This window comes from Miscanthus floridulus, chromosome 8 (genome assembly GCF_019320115.1).
Source record: "Miscanthus floridulus cultivar M001 chromosome 8, ASM1932011v1, whole genome shotgun sequence".
Lineage (NCBI taxonomy): Eukaryota > Viridiplantae > Streptophyta > Magnoliopsida > Poales > Poaceae > Miscanthus > Miscanthus floridulus.
The window spans coordinates 19,632,100-19,652,076 of record NC_089587.1 but is presented as its reverse complement, the minus strand read 5'-3'; the positions used below and the strand labels follow the sequence as shown (position 1 = coordinate 19,652,076).

At 42.8% G+C, this 19,977-nt stretch overlaps 2 protein-coding genes across 2 annotated transcripts; both read right to left on the bottom strand.

The window, feature by feature from the left end:
• Positions 1-6,509: 6,509 nt before the first annotated feature.
• LOC136468654 (uncharacterized) lies at positions 6,510-7,229 on the bottom strand. Its single transcript, XM_066467144.1, has 2 exons — positions 6,969-7,229; positions 6,510-6,872 (listed from the first exon to the last, which is right to left on the bottom strand). Exons 1-2 carry the CDS (start codon positions 7,227-7,229, stop codon positions 6,510-6,512), a joined length of 624 nt encoding a protein of 207 aa, XP_066323241.1.
• An 8,130-nt stretch (positions 7,230-15,359) lies between these two features.
• On the bottom strand, positions 15,360-19,443 carry LOC136471278 (nucleoid-associated protein At2g24020, chloroplastic-like). The gene is made up of 7 exons (XM_066469009.1): positions 19,109-19,443; positions 18,396-18,535; positions 17,197-17,297; positions 17,071-17,110; positions 16,434-16,505; positions 15,768-15,824; positions 15,360-15,649 (listed from the first exon to the last, which is right to left on the bottom strand). Exons 1-7 carry the CDS (start codon positions 19,182-19,184, stop codon positions 15,575-15,577), a joined length of 561 nt encoding a protein of 186 aa, XP_066325106.1. The 5' UTR covers positions 19,185-19,443; the 3' UTR covers positions 15,360-15,574.
• Positions 19,444-19,977: the final 534 nt, after the last annotated feature.

Here is a 19,977-nt window from a genome sequence, read left to right as displayed (position 1 = left end):
GTAACCAAGCTATGCCCCGTTGGCCATGGAACACAACCTATTTCACCCACCAATACCCGTACCATATCCCTAACCGGTCTCCATTTCCTTTCACCATTTTATCATGAGAGTAATAATAACAATCACTATTGTGAGTAACGGCAGGTTACTCACGCTATCGATAGCCCAAGCATAGCAGCTACTCGACCTATGCTAGTAGGACTCATAGGTAGGTTATCTATGCATGTAGCTTCAATATAAATCATGTAACGTAAATGCACATCACATATATATCCAGTGATTGTTCAAAATAAGGGTTATGCACCGGGGCTTGCCTTGGGCAGGCGAGGTGTCAGCTAAGTCAGTCAGTGATGGCTCAAGGACCTCCTCCTGCATGAGGACCTCCTCCTCATACTCCTCAATCACCTCTTTGTACTCCTGCTCTTCAGCGGTCACGAACTCCACCAACTCGTTCTCTACATGCATGCAATGATGATGCAACACTTAGTATTTTGGCAACAACAACTCTTAAAATAAGAATACACATGCTAAGCTACTGAGCTAGCTCTAATGACTAAGATACTAAGCTAATCATTATCTCTACCAAATATATTTCAAGCTTACCCTACAAGTGCTTAACTTTTATAAACCAACATCATGCCATTATTCCTTTAGCCTTAATGGGTATTTAGCTACCATATTAAGTAGTCTATTCTAGGGCTACAAAATTACAGTGAGCACATAATAATACCATAAAACTACCATAAAAATTTTAGGATTAAAGCTATCACTAATTTATCATAAAAATTCCTACAATATTTAACCTAATAATATTAAGCACTCTCAAATGATTTAATAGCTCCTGGTATCAACATGTATATATATGAACTAAATGCATTAATAGATAGAGTATAATTTTAGGAACTTAACAAAATTTGTTGCATAATTTTTGAATACCTACATGATTTTATATGATTTACCAAAGATTAGCTTAAAATTAAATCAAAAAACTATTTCTAATTCCTCATGAAAAAGAAAAATGAATACTCCCGCAAAAAGACCCTTGTACTCTCCTCTTTACAACGTCATGGTCCTTGGCCTCCCCCTCGTGCTCTGGTGCGGCGAGCGGTGGCACCCATGCTAACCTAGCTAAGAGGCCGAATCTCACCAAGGGGTCGACGCGAGGCGATGGGTGGCGGTTGCACGAGCCGGGATGCCATAGAAGGACCTCTCCACAACGGTGGGATCCTATAGCAATGGCAATGGCATTCAGGTGAGCCGCAACAACAACAAGGCAGTAGGGGTAGTGGGTGAGCAACGATGACTCACCAGTGACCTAACCGAGGTGTTGGCTTGGCCGGAGATGACCTAAGCGAGGCTAGCCAGGTGCGCACGACGAGGTGAACGGCAGACCGCAAAGGCACGGTCGTGTTAGTGGCGAGGAGGTGGCACTAGAGCATTGACTAGCATGCGCACGACAAAGAGGGGTTCTAGGCGGGGCTAGTGGTGCGGTCAATTCGATGTGAGATGGCGAGGTTGGAGCTAGCCACGATGAGGCGGGCTGGGCCTTAATGGAGCGGCGGCAGGAGCAAAGCTCCAAAATTGGAGCTCGGCCTGGCCATAATCAAGGCGGGGTGGGGGCATCGGCAAGAGGATGTAAAGGCAGAGACACAGGCACAAGGAATTGATGAGAGGTGCTTGCTCTCTGGCTCACTATGACCATGACTCGATGGTGGCGAAAAGCAGAGGGAGAAAGAGAGAAATGGGGCACAACAGGTGGGCTCAGTTCGTCCTCGCCTTGGTGGGACACGAGCGGTTGTGGTTGAGGGACCTACGTCCAAGCATGAGGGGATGAGCATGAGCGTCCATGATCGGCCAAGGCCCACGCGCCGCAGCGCCATTAATAGCGTTACGACGGCGTGCACGGCCACGTGTGGACGACACCCAACCGGGCTAGGGAGGGGGCAGTGTGATGCAGCGAGCAGACATGAGTCTATGAGTGACACGATGATAGTGGTAGCGTTGTGACGCAAGGCAGCAGTGGGCAGATGTGACAGAAGCAGCAGCGCGACCGCGGCGGCACCAATGGCGGCAGCGCGAGGCAGGGCAGTCAGGCATGGGGCCAATGGCCCGCTGTGGCTGGCCTCGGCCAAGCCCAGGTGACCCGACCAATCTAGCGTGGTGGTGTAGGGTGACCGCGCGAGACACGACCATGTGCGCGGCGTGGGGAGGCTGTGCGGTGACCACGCACACAGCGCCAACCAACTCGAGACAAGTACGTGCATGAATTTTAAAGCGTTGATCACGACCAAACCATTGCTCCTAAACCTAAACCGGCTTCACTACACTCAAGATGGCATATGGAACTACTAAATCCAATCATAGCACTACACCACACCTTAACCCAGTCTCTCTAAATAAATTGCTAAACATAGCAGCGTCTGGCTATTGATAGACTTGGAAATTTTCTAAGTTTTGAACTGAACTTGATTTCAATTTATGATTTCTAGGCTATTGAAAATATTACAAAGCTATATTATTTTTCAAAAGCAAGTATTTCATTGTCATCTACAAAGTTTGTACTTCAAACTTTATTTAAGTATGACACACATGTTCTATAGTATTTTTACTTAATAAAAATTAGTTTTCAACCTTAAGTGATATAACATGACTATTGAATCCTTTTATGTATCATTTGTGTTAATCATTTTTCATGCCAAGAAATTTATTTTTACACCTTCTCACATGCATTATCACAAAAGCATGATGCTCATGACATAGTTTAGCAAGTTGTTTAAGTGGTAACACTGAGGGTGTTACAGCTCTTCCCCCTTAAACAGAATCTCGTCCTGAGATTTCATGTGTCTAGTGTGGGAAAAGAGATAAGAAATAAATTTCGATTTAAACAATTACCTCGGTGAACTAGAAAGAATGTGGGGATAATGCTTCAAGATATAGCTTTCTTGCTCCCATGTTGCTTCGTCCTCCAATTGATTTTGCCACTGAACTTTATAAAACTTCACCACATTGTTTCTGGTCACTCTTTCTTTTTCATCCAAGATCTTGACAGGATGCTCAATATAAGACAAGTCGGGCTGGAGAGGAAGTCCTTCAATTTCCATAGCTTCATCGAGGACCCGCAAACATTTCTTTAACTGGGAAACATGGAAGATATTATGTACTGCTGAAAAATATCCAGGAGCTGGATACAGTAGGCAACAGAACCACATCGGGCCAAAATCTTGTAAGGTCCAACACAGCGAGGGGATAACTTTCTCCGAACACCAAAGCGATGCACCCGTCTCATGGATGAGACTTTGAAATACACATGATCACCAACTTCAAATTGCAAGGGCCTTCTTCACTTATCTGCATAAGTCTTCAAATGACTTTGAATAACACTGACTTGCTCTCGAGCTTCTTTGATAAAATCAGGTCTGAAATAACCACAGTCTCCCACCTCAACCCAATTAAGAGGTGTCCTACATTTCTTGCCATATTGGGCCTCAAATGGTGCCATTCAAATGTTTTCTTGATAACTATTGTTATAAGAAAACTCAGCTAGAGTCAAGCATTCATCCCACTTCTCTGAAAAAGAGATGACACAAACCCTCAACACATCCTCAAGTACCTGATTGACTCTTTTTGTCTGACCATCAGTTTGCAGACGATAAGCTGAACTTCTGAGGAGACTAGTACCAAGACATTTCTAGAGTTGCTCCTAGATACGAGACACAAAGACTGACCCTCTGTCAGAAACAATGGTAAGGGGAACTCCATGCAGGGTCACAATCTGATCAAAATACAACTTAGCATACTTCTTGGATGAATATCTGGTATCCACTGGGAGGAAATGAGTGGACTTGGTAAGGTGATCTACAATGACCCAAATAGAGTCATACCCCTTTGCCATGCGGGGCAAACCCACACCAAAGTCCATGGAAATATCCTCCTATTTCCAAACAAGGATAGGCAAGGGCTATAGAAAGCTAGGCGTACGCATATGGTCCACCTTAACCCTTCCACAAATGTCACATTCTAAGATGTATTTGGTAATATCCTGTTTCATATTTGACCACCAATACAAGTGACGCAAATCATGATACATCTTGTTACTTCCTAGATGAATGGATAACTTGGAGTTGTGAGCTTTGTCCAAAAATTTTCTCCTAAGCTCATCACTTGAGGGAACCACCAATTGGTTCTTGAACTTCACCACACCTTGGTCATCAACACTGAAATGAGGACCTCGCCCTTTGACAATTAACTTCATGATATGTAGAATTTTTGAAACATCTTGCCTTTGCTCTATAATAATTTGCTCAAGTAGATCCAAGACTAGAGAAATGTGAGCTAGCACCTCAGCATGGTTGAGAGACAAGGATTCTTCTTCAACTTGATGCGACTTCCGACTTAAGGCATCAACCACCACATTAGCTTTTCTAGGGTGATAATAAACTTCTAAATTGTAATCCCTGATTAGCTCCAACCATCTCCGTTGCCTCATATTCAACTCGGACTAAGTGAAAATATATTTGAGGCTCTTGTGATCCATATAAATATGTACTTTATTTCCCAACAAATAATGCCTCTAAATTTTTAGAGCGTGCACCATAGCAGCCAACTCTAAATCATGGGTGGGATAATTCACCTCGTGCTTTTTCAGCTAGCATGAAGCATAAGCTAGCACACGTCCATCCTGCATAAGCACGCATCCCAATCCAGTCCTTGAGGCATCATAATATACATCAAATGGCTTGTCAATATCTGGTTGGGCAAGAATAGGAGCAGAGGTAAGAAACTTCTTTAGGGCTTGAAAAGCTTCTTCATAAGCTGGACTCCATACAAACTTGACATCTTTCTAGAGCAACTTGGTCATTGGTTGGGCTATTTTGGAGAAGTCAGGGATAAAGCATCGATAATAACCAGCAAGACCAAGGAACTAATGGATCTGATGCACTGACTTTGGAGACTTCCAATTTAACACATCTTGCATCTTGCTTGGGTCTACAGAGATACCCTCAGGTGTCAGAACATGTCCCAAAAACTACACTCGATCTAACCAAAACTCACACTTGCTAAATTTAGCATATAGCTTGTATTCCCTTAATTGAGTCAGTACTATCTGAAGATATTGTGCATGCTCTTCATTGTTCTTAGAGTATATCAAAATATCATCAATGAACACCACTACAAACTTATCCAACTCTGACATGAAGACTGAATTCATGAGATACATGAAGAATGCAGGAGCATTGGTGAGACCCAAGGACATGACTAGGTATTCATACAGACCATACCTAGTAGAGAAAGTTGTCTTTGGTATATCTTGTGGCTAGATCTTAATTTAGTGATACCCAGAACGAAGATCAATCTTTGAAAACACCTTAGCACCAGCCAACTAATCGAACAAAGTATTAATATGAGGTAAAGGATACTTATTCTTAATGGTTACCGCATTGAGAGGGAGATAATCCACACACATCCGCAGAGTACCATCCTTCTTCTTCTTCACAAAAATAGCTGAGCAACTCCATGGTGAAGAGTTAGGACAGATAAAGCCCTTCTCCAATAATTCCTCTAACTGTTTCTTCATTTCTGCTAGTTCTTTAGGAGCCATGCGGTAGGGACACCATGAAATAGGACCAGTGCTAGGTTCTAACTCAATAGTAAACTCCATGTCCCTATCCGGTGGCAATCCAGGTAGATCTTTAAGAAAGACATCCAGAAACTCATAGACCATAGGAATAGGAGCAAGATCAAGAGAAGCTTCAACATGGGCAACAACGGGTAAGGCTGGATCTAAGGGCATAAGGAGAGACATCCTATCCTTGGAAGAAGGAAGCCATAACTCAACAACTCTCTGCTTAAGGTTCAAGACTACCCCATAAACTCGCAACTAGTTCATGCCCAGAATTGTATCTATGCCTTGCCTAGGCAGCACCATGAACAGGAGGCGGTAAGTGTGAGTGGCTAGCACTAATCTGACTGTGCCTGTCTGAGTATTAACGCACAACTATGCACCCAGAGTACTAATTCTATAGGAGATAGGAATAGCCATGAGAGATATATTGTGCCTCTGTGCAAACCCCATGCTCATGAATGAATATGATGCACCAGAATCAAACAACACATATGTTGGGTGGGAGTCAATGGTAAATAAATCAACCATCACAGGTTCATTCTACAAAATCTCCTTAGTCTCAGTGAAGTTGACTTGCCCAGAGCGGCTTACGGGCACCTTCTTCTTAATAATTGTCCTCTTGACCAGACTAGAGTTGGCTGAAGGCTAGGAAGACTACACAGGCTAGTTCTGTGGACACTCCCGAGCATAGTGGCCCTCCTTGCCACACTTGAAACAAGCACCAGCTTGTTCCCCTATCCCTAATGAGGTGAAACTTGCTATCCCTGAGTTGCTATTGCACCTACAGAGTAGGTGCATGGTACTGAGTCGGAGGTGCCTGGTGAGTCTGCTAAGTCTAGTGAGATGGTTGTCCACCCAGAGAGTGATAGGACATCCTCTTGACAACCTACACCTTCTGAGCCTGTGGGTGACTAGAAGATCTAGTGATCACCCACTTGCGCTTCCACTCCACCTGAGAATCACACTGAAGTCCCTCCATAGCAATGGTTGCATTCATCAAAGCACCAAAAGTCTGATATCCCCTAGTGTACAGCTCCTTTTGCAAGATGCAAGAGAGGCCATGGTAGAAATGGTCCCTCTTCTTCTCATCAGTGTCTACATGGATCCCAGCATACAATGCAAGATGGTTGAACTTGTTCACATAATCCATCATAGTCATACTCCCTTGCTTCAGATTTAGGAACTCAGTCAACTTCCAGTTCAGCAAACCAACAGGAATATAGTACTCACAGAAAGTAGTGATAAACTCCTGCCAAGTCACATGGTGGTCTGCCAGCTGTATGACATTCAAAGTATCCCACCATGCACTGGCAAGCCCTAGAAGCTACTGTGTGGCAAATCGCACCTTCAGCTCTTTAGTCACAGTGAGCAGCAGAAACTTCTGCTCTAGAATACGAAGCCAATGCTTCACATCCAGAGGCTCAGTAGTTGGTGTGAACGTGGGCGGGTGTGTCTTTAGGAAGTCCTGGTAGGAATAGGGCTCCACAGGAGCACGGGCACCACCCCCGTTCCTGTCGTTGCCACCGAGGCCTTCATGGGCGAAGCCACCAATAGCCTGGGCAAGCATCTCCAAGGCATGGGCTAACTCGCGCTGAGCAGCCAGCATCTCCGCCATCATCTCCGCATGGGTCATCGGAGGTGGTGGTGGTGGAGGAGGAGGAGCAAGAAGTGGGGCCTCGTGGCTGTCCCCATTGGTGTTGCCATTGTCCTCACCACGATCGCTTTCGCCCTTGTATTCACCAAGATCACGGCCCATCCCAGCACTGGTGCTCCCGCGACCAGATCTTAGGTTCATTTGTAAACAGATAGGAACCCACCATTAGGGACAAGGCCTCCATATTTAGAAACAAAAGGCTAAAGAGATGATAAGGCCCAATAAATGATTACTAGCAAGATTTTTTCCTTAAGAGTTAAGGCATTTCTTTTTATTTATTACCCTATTAATTTACTATCCAAAAAGTATACATGAAGGGGAGTTTAATTTAAGCAAGATTCTCTTTTTATGATGCATGCATCGGCCTACCCATTCACTCAAGCTGGAATATAGCGGCATTTGCAAAAAAATTCGGCACATCACACACTCACTTTCCGCTTACTAAACGATTCTTACGCAGCGTAAGTTAGTGTACCTACAGAAAATTGATTAGATAAAATCAGTGCCACTATCCTAGATAGACCATATTGCTAGAGCTTATACTTATTTATATAATTTTATCGCATCCTACTTTTCGCAAAACTTTTATTGGTCACATTTTAGGTTTTGAAAAAAGTTACGAAACTCGTAACTCATTATTGGCGCTCTGATACCACCTATGGCAGAACCGCCCGAAATAACATACTTTTGGAGGCGCTCGTCTTCCACTAGACACTAAGCACCCCAAAAATAGCTACATTGGACAGTCCGTCGAGCACACCCCAAGGGAGAACTCGAACAATCCATGTTTTCACCCAAGATCCAATAATGAAAAAGAGTTTACAATACTTAGTCCATTCCATACAACAACAGTTCTCGGAAATACATTATTACAATACCAAGTTCAGAGTGCGGAGTTTAAACAGTGGAATTGAAATAAACATCTAACGATAAGATACAATGACCCATCTGTGCCCATCAGAAGAATCCTTCACACAATAGCCACTCCTCAAACTGCACCTACAATAGGGGTAAATAAACCCTGAGTATACAATGTACTTGCAAGATTTACCCGACTAGTGGGAATAATTTTCCGACTCCAAAGGATATGATAAGCTTTATCGTTTGCTAGGTTTTCTTTTTGCAAAAAGCATTACTAGTAGTGAATCCTTATGTATGTATTTTATTACTAGTCATGATTAGTTCATTAGCTAACCATTCTATGTAAGCACCTATTCTACTTTCAAGCAAGAGTTGAGCAATCAGATCCATTCATCCCCTTTTATCTTTCAGTTCTTAATATGGTGCTAGATCATAGCCAAGTAGTACCGTATCGCATGGCGGTTCACGAGCCACTGTATCCTAGCTGGGTACCCTAAAACACATGCCTCGCTTGTACCCCAGGCATAAGCAAGACCAGCCCACCACTCTCCTATCAAGGGGTCCAAGTCCCCATCCAAACTTGGACTCCAAGCCCCCACTCCTGAGTCCTAGACTCAGGGTGGTGCTTAGACCTCCACCATCTCCACTTCCAATCAGTCGGTCTAGAAAGAGCCGAAACCCATGACAAGAGAGCAACGAGCCTTCCTGCTCCCATACGCAAGTATGTGCTTAGGATAATAAGTCTGTGACCTAACTAGAATCCACAACAATGGATGGTCCTTAACCGACACGGATAGGGAAAACAGTGTAACCAAGCTATGCCCCGTTGGCCACAGGACACAACCTATTACACCCACCAATACCCGTACCATATCCCTGCCCAGTCTCCATTTCCTTTCACCATTTTATCATGAGAGTAATAATAATAATCACCTATTGTGAGTAACGGCAGGTTACTCACGCTACCGATAGCCCAAGCATAGCAGCTACTCGACCCATGCTAGTAGGACTCATAGGTAGGTTATCTATGCATGTAGTTTCAATATAAATCCTATAACATAAATGCACTTCATATATATATATATATATATATATATATATATATATATATATATATATATATATATATATATATATATATATATATATATATATATATATATATATATATCCAGTGATCATTCAAAATAAGGGTTATGCACCGAGGCTTGTCTTGGGCAGGCGAGGTGCCAGCTAAGTCAGTCAATGATGGCTCTAGGACCTCTTCTTGTACGAGGACCTCCTCCTCATACTCCTCGATCACCTCTTCATACTCCTGCTCTCTGACGGTCACGAACTCCACCAACTCGTTCTCTACATGCTTGCAATGATGATGCAACACTTAGTATTTTAACAACAACAACTCTTAAAATAAGAATACACATGCTAAGCTACTAAGCTAGCTCTAATGACTAAGATTCTAAGCTGATCATTATCTCTACCAAATAGATTTCAAGCTTACCCTACGAGTGCTTAACTTTTATAAACCAACATCATGCCATTATTCCTTTAGCCTTAATGGATATTTAGCTACCATATTAAGTAGTCCTAGGGCTACAAAATTATAGTGAGCACATAATAATACCAAAAAACTACCATAAAAATTTTAGGATTAAAGCTATCACCAATTTACCACAAAAATTCCTACAATATTTAACCTAATAATATTAAGCACTCTCAAATGATTTAATAGCTCCTGGTATCAACATGTATATATATGAACTAAATGCACTAACATATAGAGCATAATTTTAGGAACTTAACAAAATTTGTTGCACAATTTTTGGATACCTACATGATTTTATATGATTTACCAAATATCAGCTTAAAATTAAATCAGAAAACTATTTCTAATTCATTATGAAAAAAGAAAAACGAATACTCCCGCAAAAAGACCCATGTACTCTCTCCTCTTTACAACGTCATGGTCCCTGGCCTCCCCCGTGCGCTGCGGTGCGGCGAGCAGTGGCACTGGCGACAGCGTCGACCACCCGGGACCCATGCTAACCTAGCTAAGAGGCCGAATCTCACCAAGGGGTCGACGTGAGGCGATGGGCGACGGTTGCACAAGCCGGGATGCCATAGAAGGACCTCTCCACGACGGCGGGCACCCTGCGGCAATGGCGATGGCGTTTAGGTGAGCCACAGCAGCAACAAGGCAATAGGGGTAGTGGGTGAGCAACAACGACTCACTAGTGACCTAACCGAGGTGCCGGCTCGGCCAGAGATGACCCGAGCGAGGCTGGCCACGTGCACGCTATGAGGTGAACAGCGGACCATAAAGGCACAGTCGCGTCAGTGGCGAGGAGGTGGCACTAGAGCATTGACTAGCACGCGCTCGACAAAGAGGGGTTCTAGGCGGAGCTAGTGACATGACAGTAGTGGTAGTATCGCAACGCGAGGCAGCAGTGGGTGGACACGATGGCAGCGGCAGCGCGGCCGCGACGACACCAATGGCTGCAGCGCAAGGCAGGGTAGTAGGGTGTGGGGCCAACAGCTCGCTGTGGCTGGCCTCGGCCAAGCCCAGGCGGCCCGACCGACCTAGTGTGGCAGCGTAGGGTGACCACGTGAGACGCGACCATGTGCGCGGTGTGGGGAGGCCGCGCGGTGACCGCGCACACGGCGTCGACCAACCCGAGACAAGTACGTGTACGAATTTTAAAGCGTTGATCATGGCCAAACCGTTGCTCCTAAACCTAAACCGACTTCACTACACTCAAGATGGCATATGGTACTACTAAATCGAATCATAGCACTACACCACTCCTTAACCCAATCTCTCCAAATAAATTGCTAAACATAGCAGTGTCTGGCTGTTGATAGACTTGGAAAATTTCTAAGTTTTGAACTGAACTTGATTTCAATTTGTGATTTCTAGGCTATTGAAGATATTACAAAGCAATATTATTGTTCAAAAACAAGTATTTCATTGTCATCTACAAAGTTTGCATTTCAAACTTTATTTAAGTATCACGCACATGTTCTATGGTATTTTTGCTAAATAAAAATTGGTTTTCAACCTTAAGTGATATAACATGACTATTGAATCCTTTTTATGTATCATTTGTGTTAATCATTTTTCATGCCAAGAAATTTATTTTTACACCTTCTCACACGCATTATCACAAAAACATAATGCTCATGACATAGTTTAGCAAGTTGTTTAAGCGGTAACACCGAGGGTGTTACAATTCACCCTCTCTAGCCATTTAGGACCTTTCACTCGCCATATCATATGCCACCCTAAGGCCATGGCCCACCATGGATTGGTAAAGACAAGTTGGATCGATGAGGAGACTAGATCGAGCTCTGAGTTGCTGCTTGGGACGAAAGTTGACCGTAGTGTAACTGCCTCATCCTGAGGTGTCGCCTTCTCCTCTAAATCTAACCATGCGACACCCTCTCCACCTTAGCCATAGGAAATGGGGCAATCAATGGACCGGTAGGCAGAGGAAAATGGGTGACCAGCAAGCTAGGTGTGATTTGATCTAGAAGAGAGGAGGTGAGAGACAACATGAGCTTGGGAGAGGCCTGGCAAGTGTACCCCAGTGCCCACGTGCCCTCCACATCAGCAAAACCACCTATCAAAATAGCTAGATGTCCATATGTGTTCTAGTTTTGGACTTCCATGGTCAAAACCAAACTCCAGCGATAATTCAATGGTCAAAAATAGACTTCTCCCTCTAAAGAAGGATATGAAAGAACACTGCAAGTCAAACTTGCATAAGTAAGAATTTTATATGCAACCGATGGTTTAAATGAAAAACTAGCTTACCTAAAACATTTTGGTGCACGAATTAGGACTACTCAAAATTTTCCCTGTAAAATTTAAATTTGTTATCCAATATGCCTCAAAATTCCTGAATATATGATTGCCAGGAAATATCGATGTTCATCAATCATTTTCCCCAAAGCTCTATATGGTCTTTTTCTTAGAATATTATTCTTTGTCCTGTTTTTTTCTTTATTCCACAGAATTTGTTAGGGCATGTTTAGATTTTTCTTCTAAACTTTAGAGCTAAAGCTCCAAACAAGTGATCTAAAGTTAGCTCTAAACTTTAGCCTACCTCACATTAGAGCTTTAGATCTCAAAAGTGAGCTAAAGTGCTCTAAAGCTTTTAGAGCTCTAAAGTTTAGAGAAGGGGATCCAAAGCAGGCCCTTAATTGGAACGAGGATTGAGCCTCTCAACTGCTCATTGTTGAGAAAATTCTGAGCGCTTATGCAAAAGACTTATGTTTGAATATACTCTCTCCCTCCGGAAAAGGATATAATGCTAGCACAGTACCAAACAAACCATCTTGAAAGTACCAATGCCACTATGATATCAAAGGTATCATTCGATTCCTTATAAAATATATTTTCATAGTATACCTGTTTGGTGTCATAAATATTGACACTTTTTTCTTTCTTTAAACTTATTCAAACTTTAGACAGTTTAACCAATGATAGAACTAGAATTTCCTTCTTTTCGGGGCTAAGGAGCAGACTGTAAAAGTGCATAAGCAAAATTATCAGCTGCTCAAGTACTGAAAAAAGTAGATTTGATGAAAACAAATGCCTAATTTTTGTCATTTTTATCTTTTATTACCATTTGGTGGTGGCTTATAGTGACATGTAAGAGGATTGGTATATAAGAATAAACTTTTGCTCCTTTTAGTGGCACATAAGAGGATTGCTATATAAGAATGAAATATCTCCGCTTAACACTAGACACCAACACTTGAGTTTATAGATGCATAAAATTGATACAAGGTCTTGCCGGAGGTGTCAAACTAGCTATTTGATTTTAACACAGTAAATCTATTACCATTTTGTGGTGGCTTCATGAGAGGGTCTGCACAAAAGAATGATTTTTTCCCTCTCTCTCTCTTCGGTTGCACCTGTTTGGGACTTTGGGTAATCCGAATCCCCGTCCATCCACATGGATTGAACCAGGATTCAAAGTTATCCAAACAAAGCCTAGATTTGTTTATTAAAGTCTCGAGTTAGTCCTATTGTTATTTAGAGATATTTCACCACTACAGCTGAGATCAAGATTTGTAGAGGCACTTATCCAGCCGCCTTTAATAGAAACTAAAAATCCGAGTTTTAGTCGCCCCCATCAGGCAACCACACACACTTTTTCATTTTCATGTCACAAGTCACATAATTTTTTTGCACGAAAAACACGCACTTCGCATAGGATCAAACCTGTGAGCTCGCAAGTTACTCCTCTAACCACTTCACATATTATCTTCATCTGATTTTGAAATGAGTATTTGGCACCCTAATAAGCAAATTCAAATTAAAAAGCTTGCAACTATAAAGTTGTAGATATCATCGAGATCTACAACTTTGGTATTGGTCGTTTCTCCATTCGAGGTCGTTTGAAAATTTTGAATTTCAAATGTGAGAAATTTAAACGTAATTTTCCTAGGATAGACTATTTCAAATGAAAAAGTTATCAACTACAAAGTTATATAAGATCTACGGTTTTGGTTTTTGTCATTTCTCCATCTAAGATCGTTTAAAAAATTCAAATTTTACTAAGCGGACCCTATTTTTAGAGGTGATTATATTTTCAGCGGCCTCGGTTTTTAGAGAGGACTAAAAATAGAGCTGCCTCTAAAAATATGGCCATTTATAGAGACGGCTCGGACGGCTCGGACTAGACCAATTTGTAGAGGTGTCTATAGATTGATCCGTCTCTATAAAAAAAACTCTCGTTGCTGAAAATTTTTTTTATTAAACTCTAAAAATATATCTTGTGATTTTTTTTCCAAGACTCGGAGAAGAACATTGTGGCTTCAAAAATTTATAAAAAATTTTAAAGGCTCTGGCAGGTGTGAACTTCCATGATAAACACAGAGTGCAAAATTAAGTATTGTAGAGCAGATGTGCACATGGTGGTTCAGGTTTTAAATCTGGAGTACGATCAAGACCTGCATATATATATTTAAGAGTTAAATGCATCTTAGGCCTTGAACTTGTCTTAGGTCCACGAACTCTCAAATCGTACTTCTGACACCCTAATATTGTTTAAGTATGCCACTTAGGTCCATAACGAAGCAAGATTTTGGCCGACGCGGTGTGGACAGCGTGGCGCTGACTGGGTCCAAGCGCACGTGAGCCGCGCGTGAACCTGGTTTGGGGCGTGCAAATATGCAGAAGATCGTTTAAGCAGAGAGTGAGCCTGCTTTGGGCGTGCAAACAAGCCACGCGTGAGCCTGGTTTGGGTCCCTGCCACACTTCTCCAACCTCTTTCTCCTTGCTGTAGTACCTACTCATCAGTTGGTCCTTGATGTGCTCCAACATACCAAGAATTGGCATTTCTCTAGCATCCAAGATATAGTTGTTGAAAACCTCACAGCTATTGTTCAAAAGTATGTCACACTAAATAAAGACTATTTTGTGATTTAGAGATATTTTGTGATTGAACTCCGGATAGATCTTGTGGTTTTCCCCTAAATAAAGACTAGGAGAAGACTCAGAAGAACCTTGTGGCTTCCAAATTTAATAAGGAATTTAAAGGCTGGTAGGTGTTAACTTCCATGATAAACACGATGATGCATGACCGACTTGGCTAATAAGGTTAAATTCAACGTACATTTGTTAAGCCCAGGTACACTAAACTGGAATAATATACAAAGATCATAGGAAGACTGCAGTCTTTGCACTGAATTCATAACCAAACATGCCAGCCCGCCCAGCCATGATCCATTTCAGGCCACATTCAACGGCTTTAGGGTCTAGTAATGATGTGACAAGAAAACTTTAGCATTTTACTCTTCAATCATGTTCGCCAAAGTCATGATTTCTCCTTTTGGTTACACGATCAGTTCTGAAGGCTTTCGGTGGTGGTTTTTCTTTTCTTTTTTCTTTTTTTTTTGTTAGAATAGCTTTCATTGGTGTGCATAGTATATACAGTATTCCCACCGTTCTAAATTATAAGTTATTTTGACTTTTTTGATTGGATGTAAAAAAAAAATACAACTTATAATTTAGGATGGAGAGAAGACTATATAGGTCCAAGAATGGGCTTGGTTATCTCTTCCTTGCAGGCTGCAACTGCACCAGCCCATTAGCCCAACAACTTGTTGGAAACATGCCCAACAGATCCTGGCCCGTATCTTGCAACTTAACAGACCACGCGCGTTGGAATTCCATCCATGTTCCATCGGACGTTCAGGGTGCAAGCCTAATTACCATGATTCATTTCCTCTAGAAATATACCAGGGTGCAAATATCTGCTTGTGCAAAACAGCAAATTACAGCTAAAGCTGGAAGAAACAGGTGATCACAAGTACACTTCTTACGCAGCTATGAGAGGTCGCAGAGGGGTTAAACTAACGACTCACGGCTAGATATACAAAAATTGAGGAAAATTTTATTGGAAAGGTTTCCCGAATGGGGGGCATCACTTGAGACCATCGCCAAGGCCCGCAGGCATTCCTAAGCTCTGTGCCAAGTCAGCCATCCTCTCTTTCATGGCCTGCAGGCATTAGTCCGACATCATTTTAGTATAAATATAGATTTTACATTCTCTACACAGCAATCAGCTGGGCCTCCTTATCTTATCGTATGCAAGAAAACATCATCAAGATTCATACCTGGACACTCCGTTGATGTGCATCCTTGTAAGCGTCGTTGACCAACTCGGAAAGTTTCTGAAAGGAAACATAACAAGTGTTGGGATAAGCAAGAGATTGACAACAAAATAAAATGTTGCGGTGGCTTAAAAGGCTTTCCAACATCTCATATGCCATGCCAGGCAAACATCCATCTATCTAGAATGTAAACACACACACACACACACACTAACTAACTAACTAACTAGTCCACAAGTTCTCATCTTTATATCCAACCGAGTTTGACGCAAGATGCATCTCTTTCTTATACGAGGGTGCAAGTCATTGGGGTTTCCTATTTCCCATTCTAAGCAATGAATTGAATACCTTCCTTAATATAAACCATCGGTGTCTTCTTATGCTGACAAGTTGTGTGTGTCATGAATATGAAACGCTATCCTGCATTCTGATGCACATTGTTCATAGGTCAGATCGTTTTAGCACACGTGTCAGTGGCCAATTCATATTCAGCTTTTTTAGAAATGGGTTGTTATAACTTATAACCTGTAACTACATCCCTACAATCAATATCTATTTACCTCAAAATGCAAACAATCATATGAACAATCACTACATCAGTCATGACAGCATTAACTCACGCAAAAACTTCAGATAAAATAATCAAACCAGCAACGGAATAATACATACTTCAGCACCCAACTCCATTGCAGCTTCCGTGATTTCAACTCTAATAGGTTGCTGGTTTCCAGAAAGTGTAACCTGCCGAGGGGATGAAAAACAGTTATAGACCTAGGTAAGAAATGGAAGTGGAGAAACACAAAAGAGCTAAAGTGCTTAAGTTAATACACCGGTAAATACATAGGGCACAAAAGACCCCAATAACACATATGTTGTTTACAAATTTACAAAGATGACACATTCTAGATGCTCACATGTATTGTTTTCACTTTTATAACAACACCTGCATGATACATCAACTATTTGCTTTGAAATGAACAGCTTTACCGGTGTCCGTGTGTCAAAAACAATACATAAGAGTGACCTAAATATTTCTGTACAGTTTTATCTAGACCCAGAGCTAATAAAAGTAAAGTGACTTTGTATACTTCAGATAACACAATTGAAAACCTTATAGGAAAGACAAGAATCATAATATCATAAATACTAATATACAGCATGGCTAGGTTTTGAATAAAAAAACATTGATGGGCTGTTAATGATGCTAAGATTTTTACAGGCCCAATCATTAGTGTTTCTCAATAATGTAAGAATTCAACTGTTTGGCAGGAATAAACAAAGCTTAAATACAGAGAATATAAGATACCTTGATTAGTTCACCTTCACAATAACCATCAATCTCAGTCCTAAAAAATAGGAGAAAAATAAAGTCGCACAGATAGGCTATTTTGCATCAACATGAGAAAGATAACTTAATGATATAAAAGCATACGCTGCAAGCTCCTTCTGCACCCGGACAGCCTCAACTTGGACAACCATTTGGGCCTTCTTAACAGTTTCATATAGATTTTGCATATTACCAAAAATTCCTGCCTAAAGTTATTAAAAATATCAGAGGGCTTCAAGATCGTTATAAACAAAATGCCAACTACGAAATGAGAAGATATATATATACAATCAGAGTTATTTTTCACATGAACAATCACTACTCAAGTATCCAAACAAAGATAAAGCTTGACAATTTGTGTTCCATGACTCGCACCATAAAGAGTAGGTGTTAGCTGCCCGTGAAAGATCATTTCCCTGAAATTAATTGCATGTTTTTCTTAATTGCCTCATAAATATAGGGATAAGTCCATATCTGGCCATCAAACTATCGCCCAAGTCTGATTTTGACCATGAAACTCAAAAACCAAAGATCTTCGACCACCCAACTATTGAAACCGTTACATTTGGTGGTTTTTGCTGACATGGACTGCACGTGTCAGTGGGGCCCACTTGTCAGCTTCCACCTCCCCCCCCCCCCCCCCCCCCTCCTTCTCACCTTTTTCTACCCTCTATCTTGCCACTCCCTTGCTGCCACCACCACGGGCCGCCTCCTCTCACACACCACCTCTTCCTACGCGTCTACTACCACAGCCACAAAAATGGCTCCAGCCAACTGTGAGAAGCGCTGCAAAGAGGCAGCACGCACCCCCCCCCCCCCCCCCCCCCCCTCCACGGTACTCCTATCCCGCGCAGGGCATCATGGTGGCGCGAATGCCAAAGGCACAGGCACGGATACAGACCTGGTCTAAGTACAGGTGCTGCACATTCGAGGAGGCGGCGGCAGTACCCTAGTGGAGGAAGGAGAACGGCATGCATGAGGAGAGAGAGATGGTGTGGGGAGGAGAGAGAGGTCTGACGAGTGGGCCTATTACCACATGTCATCCACATCAGCAAAAGCACCATTGAAACTAGCTCAATGACCAAACATGAATGGTTTTCATTGTTCAATGGCCAAAGATTTCTAGTATTAGAGTTGAATGGCCAAAATCAAACTTAGCTATAACTGAAAGGCAAAAAATGAACTCCTGAATTATCCACCAAAAAAATTGAAATTAGAGTGTGTTTTTATTTTTGTTCTAGCTATTATTAGGAACAGAACCATAACAATAACACTGGAAACAAGATGATCAGTCAATTCCTTACTTTTGATGGCGCCTCATCACCGTTCTCATCTTTATCCTTCTTCCCTCCAAATAAACTGTACACTCGGAAAGGTCTATAACTAGCTCTCTTCCTTGTGGAACACGGCAAACAGAAAGCACCTTCTATGTTTATTCTATTACCTGAACAACAGTCACAACAGTGGGCACAAGATGTTCAGATGTTACCCAATCCAATATCAAATTATCAGCAAGTATCAACTGGTGACTCAGTACAAAAGAATGGCAGCCTGGAATAGTGCACAACAGCCCATTTTATAAATATAAAAGTTTGGTTCAACAAAGCAACGAGAGTCCATAGTGAATCTAAAAGCCTAGAGTAATTTTCACATACTATGTAATTATTCATAGGCAGGTCCAGCTGAGTAATCGTTGCAAGATGGACAGTTCTACTCACTTTGAGACCCCGACTCGAGCTCAACGGCTCCAAGCCAGGCAGCCAGCTACCATCAGCGAACGCTGCTCCCAAGTCCCAACAAGGCCGAGCCTGGCGTTCCCGCACGCAGCCCCATCCAACGCACTAGACTACGACACCACCTCCGATGGAACTCTTCCCCCAAATCAAACCCCAGCGGCCCAGCGCATGGATAATGCGCTGTGCAACCACTGGGGAGGAACCGATTCCAGATTTCCTACTTAACTCCAGGAAGAACCGACCGAAACGGGGCGTAAAAGCTGGAGCGTTGGGGGACTTACGGGTAGGGTTCGACGCGGGCGGCGTCGAGAAGGCGGAGCGGAAGGCCACCGGAGCGAGAGCTGCCGAGGGAGCCATCAGGGGGCGACGGGGAAAGGGAGGTGAGACCACCGCCCGCCGGAGACGAGGGAGAGGGTGGAGAGGAAAGGGAAATGGAAATGGACTTGATTTGAATAGGAAGGAGGGCAGATGGCTGATTTGATTGATACTAGTACCACTATACCAGGCAGCGCTGGCGGGCAGGTTGCGGGTGGGCGCGTGGCGGAGCTGCCGGAGGAGCAGCGGCGAGCGGGTGCGGATGGGGAAGGAGGCGCAGGCGATGGGGATTATTTTCTTTGGCGGATTGGGAAGGGATAAGGAGTGACAGGAGCGACTGACGCGGGGCGAGGACGATGGTCGTGGCGGCCATCGGGCGGCAGGAGCGATGATCGGACGGACGACACTAGCTCAGGCCTTGTTTCCCACTCCACTAACCCCCCCCCCCCCCCCCCCCCCCCCCCCCCCCCACACACACAGCGTCTACCCTCACCATCACCAGCAAGATGCTTTGGGGCCGTGCAAAAATGAACGGTAACATTAATCAAAAACAATGTTCTAAATAGCAGACTATAGCATTTAGCGTTCTAAATATAGACTATCGGCTGTTCCACTTCTGTTTTTTCAGCTTATTCTTTCTCACAGAACACTATTTACTTATCCAAAACCAGCCGAAAATCACGGCTCATCGGATCAGCCGAACAGGCCGTATAGCATTTAGGCCCCGTTTAGTTCCCAAAAATTTTTGCGCAGTACTCGTCACATCAAATCTTGCGGCATATGCATGGAGTACTAAATGTAGATAAAAAAAACTAATTACACAGTTAGATGAGAA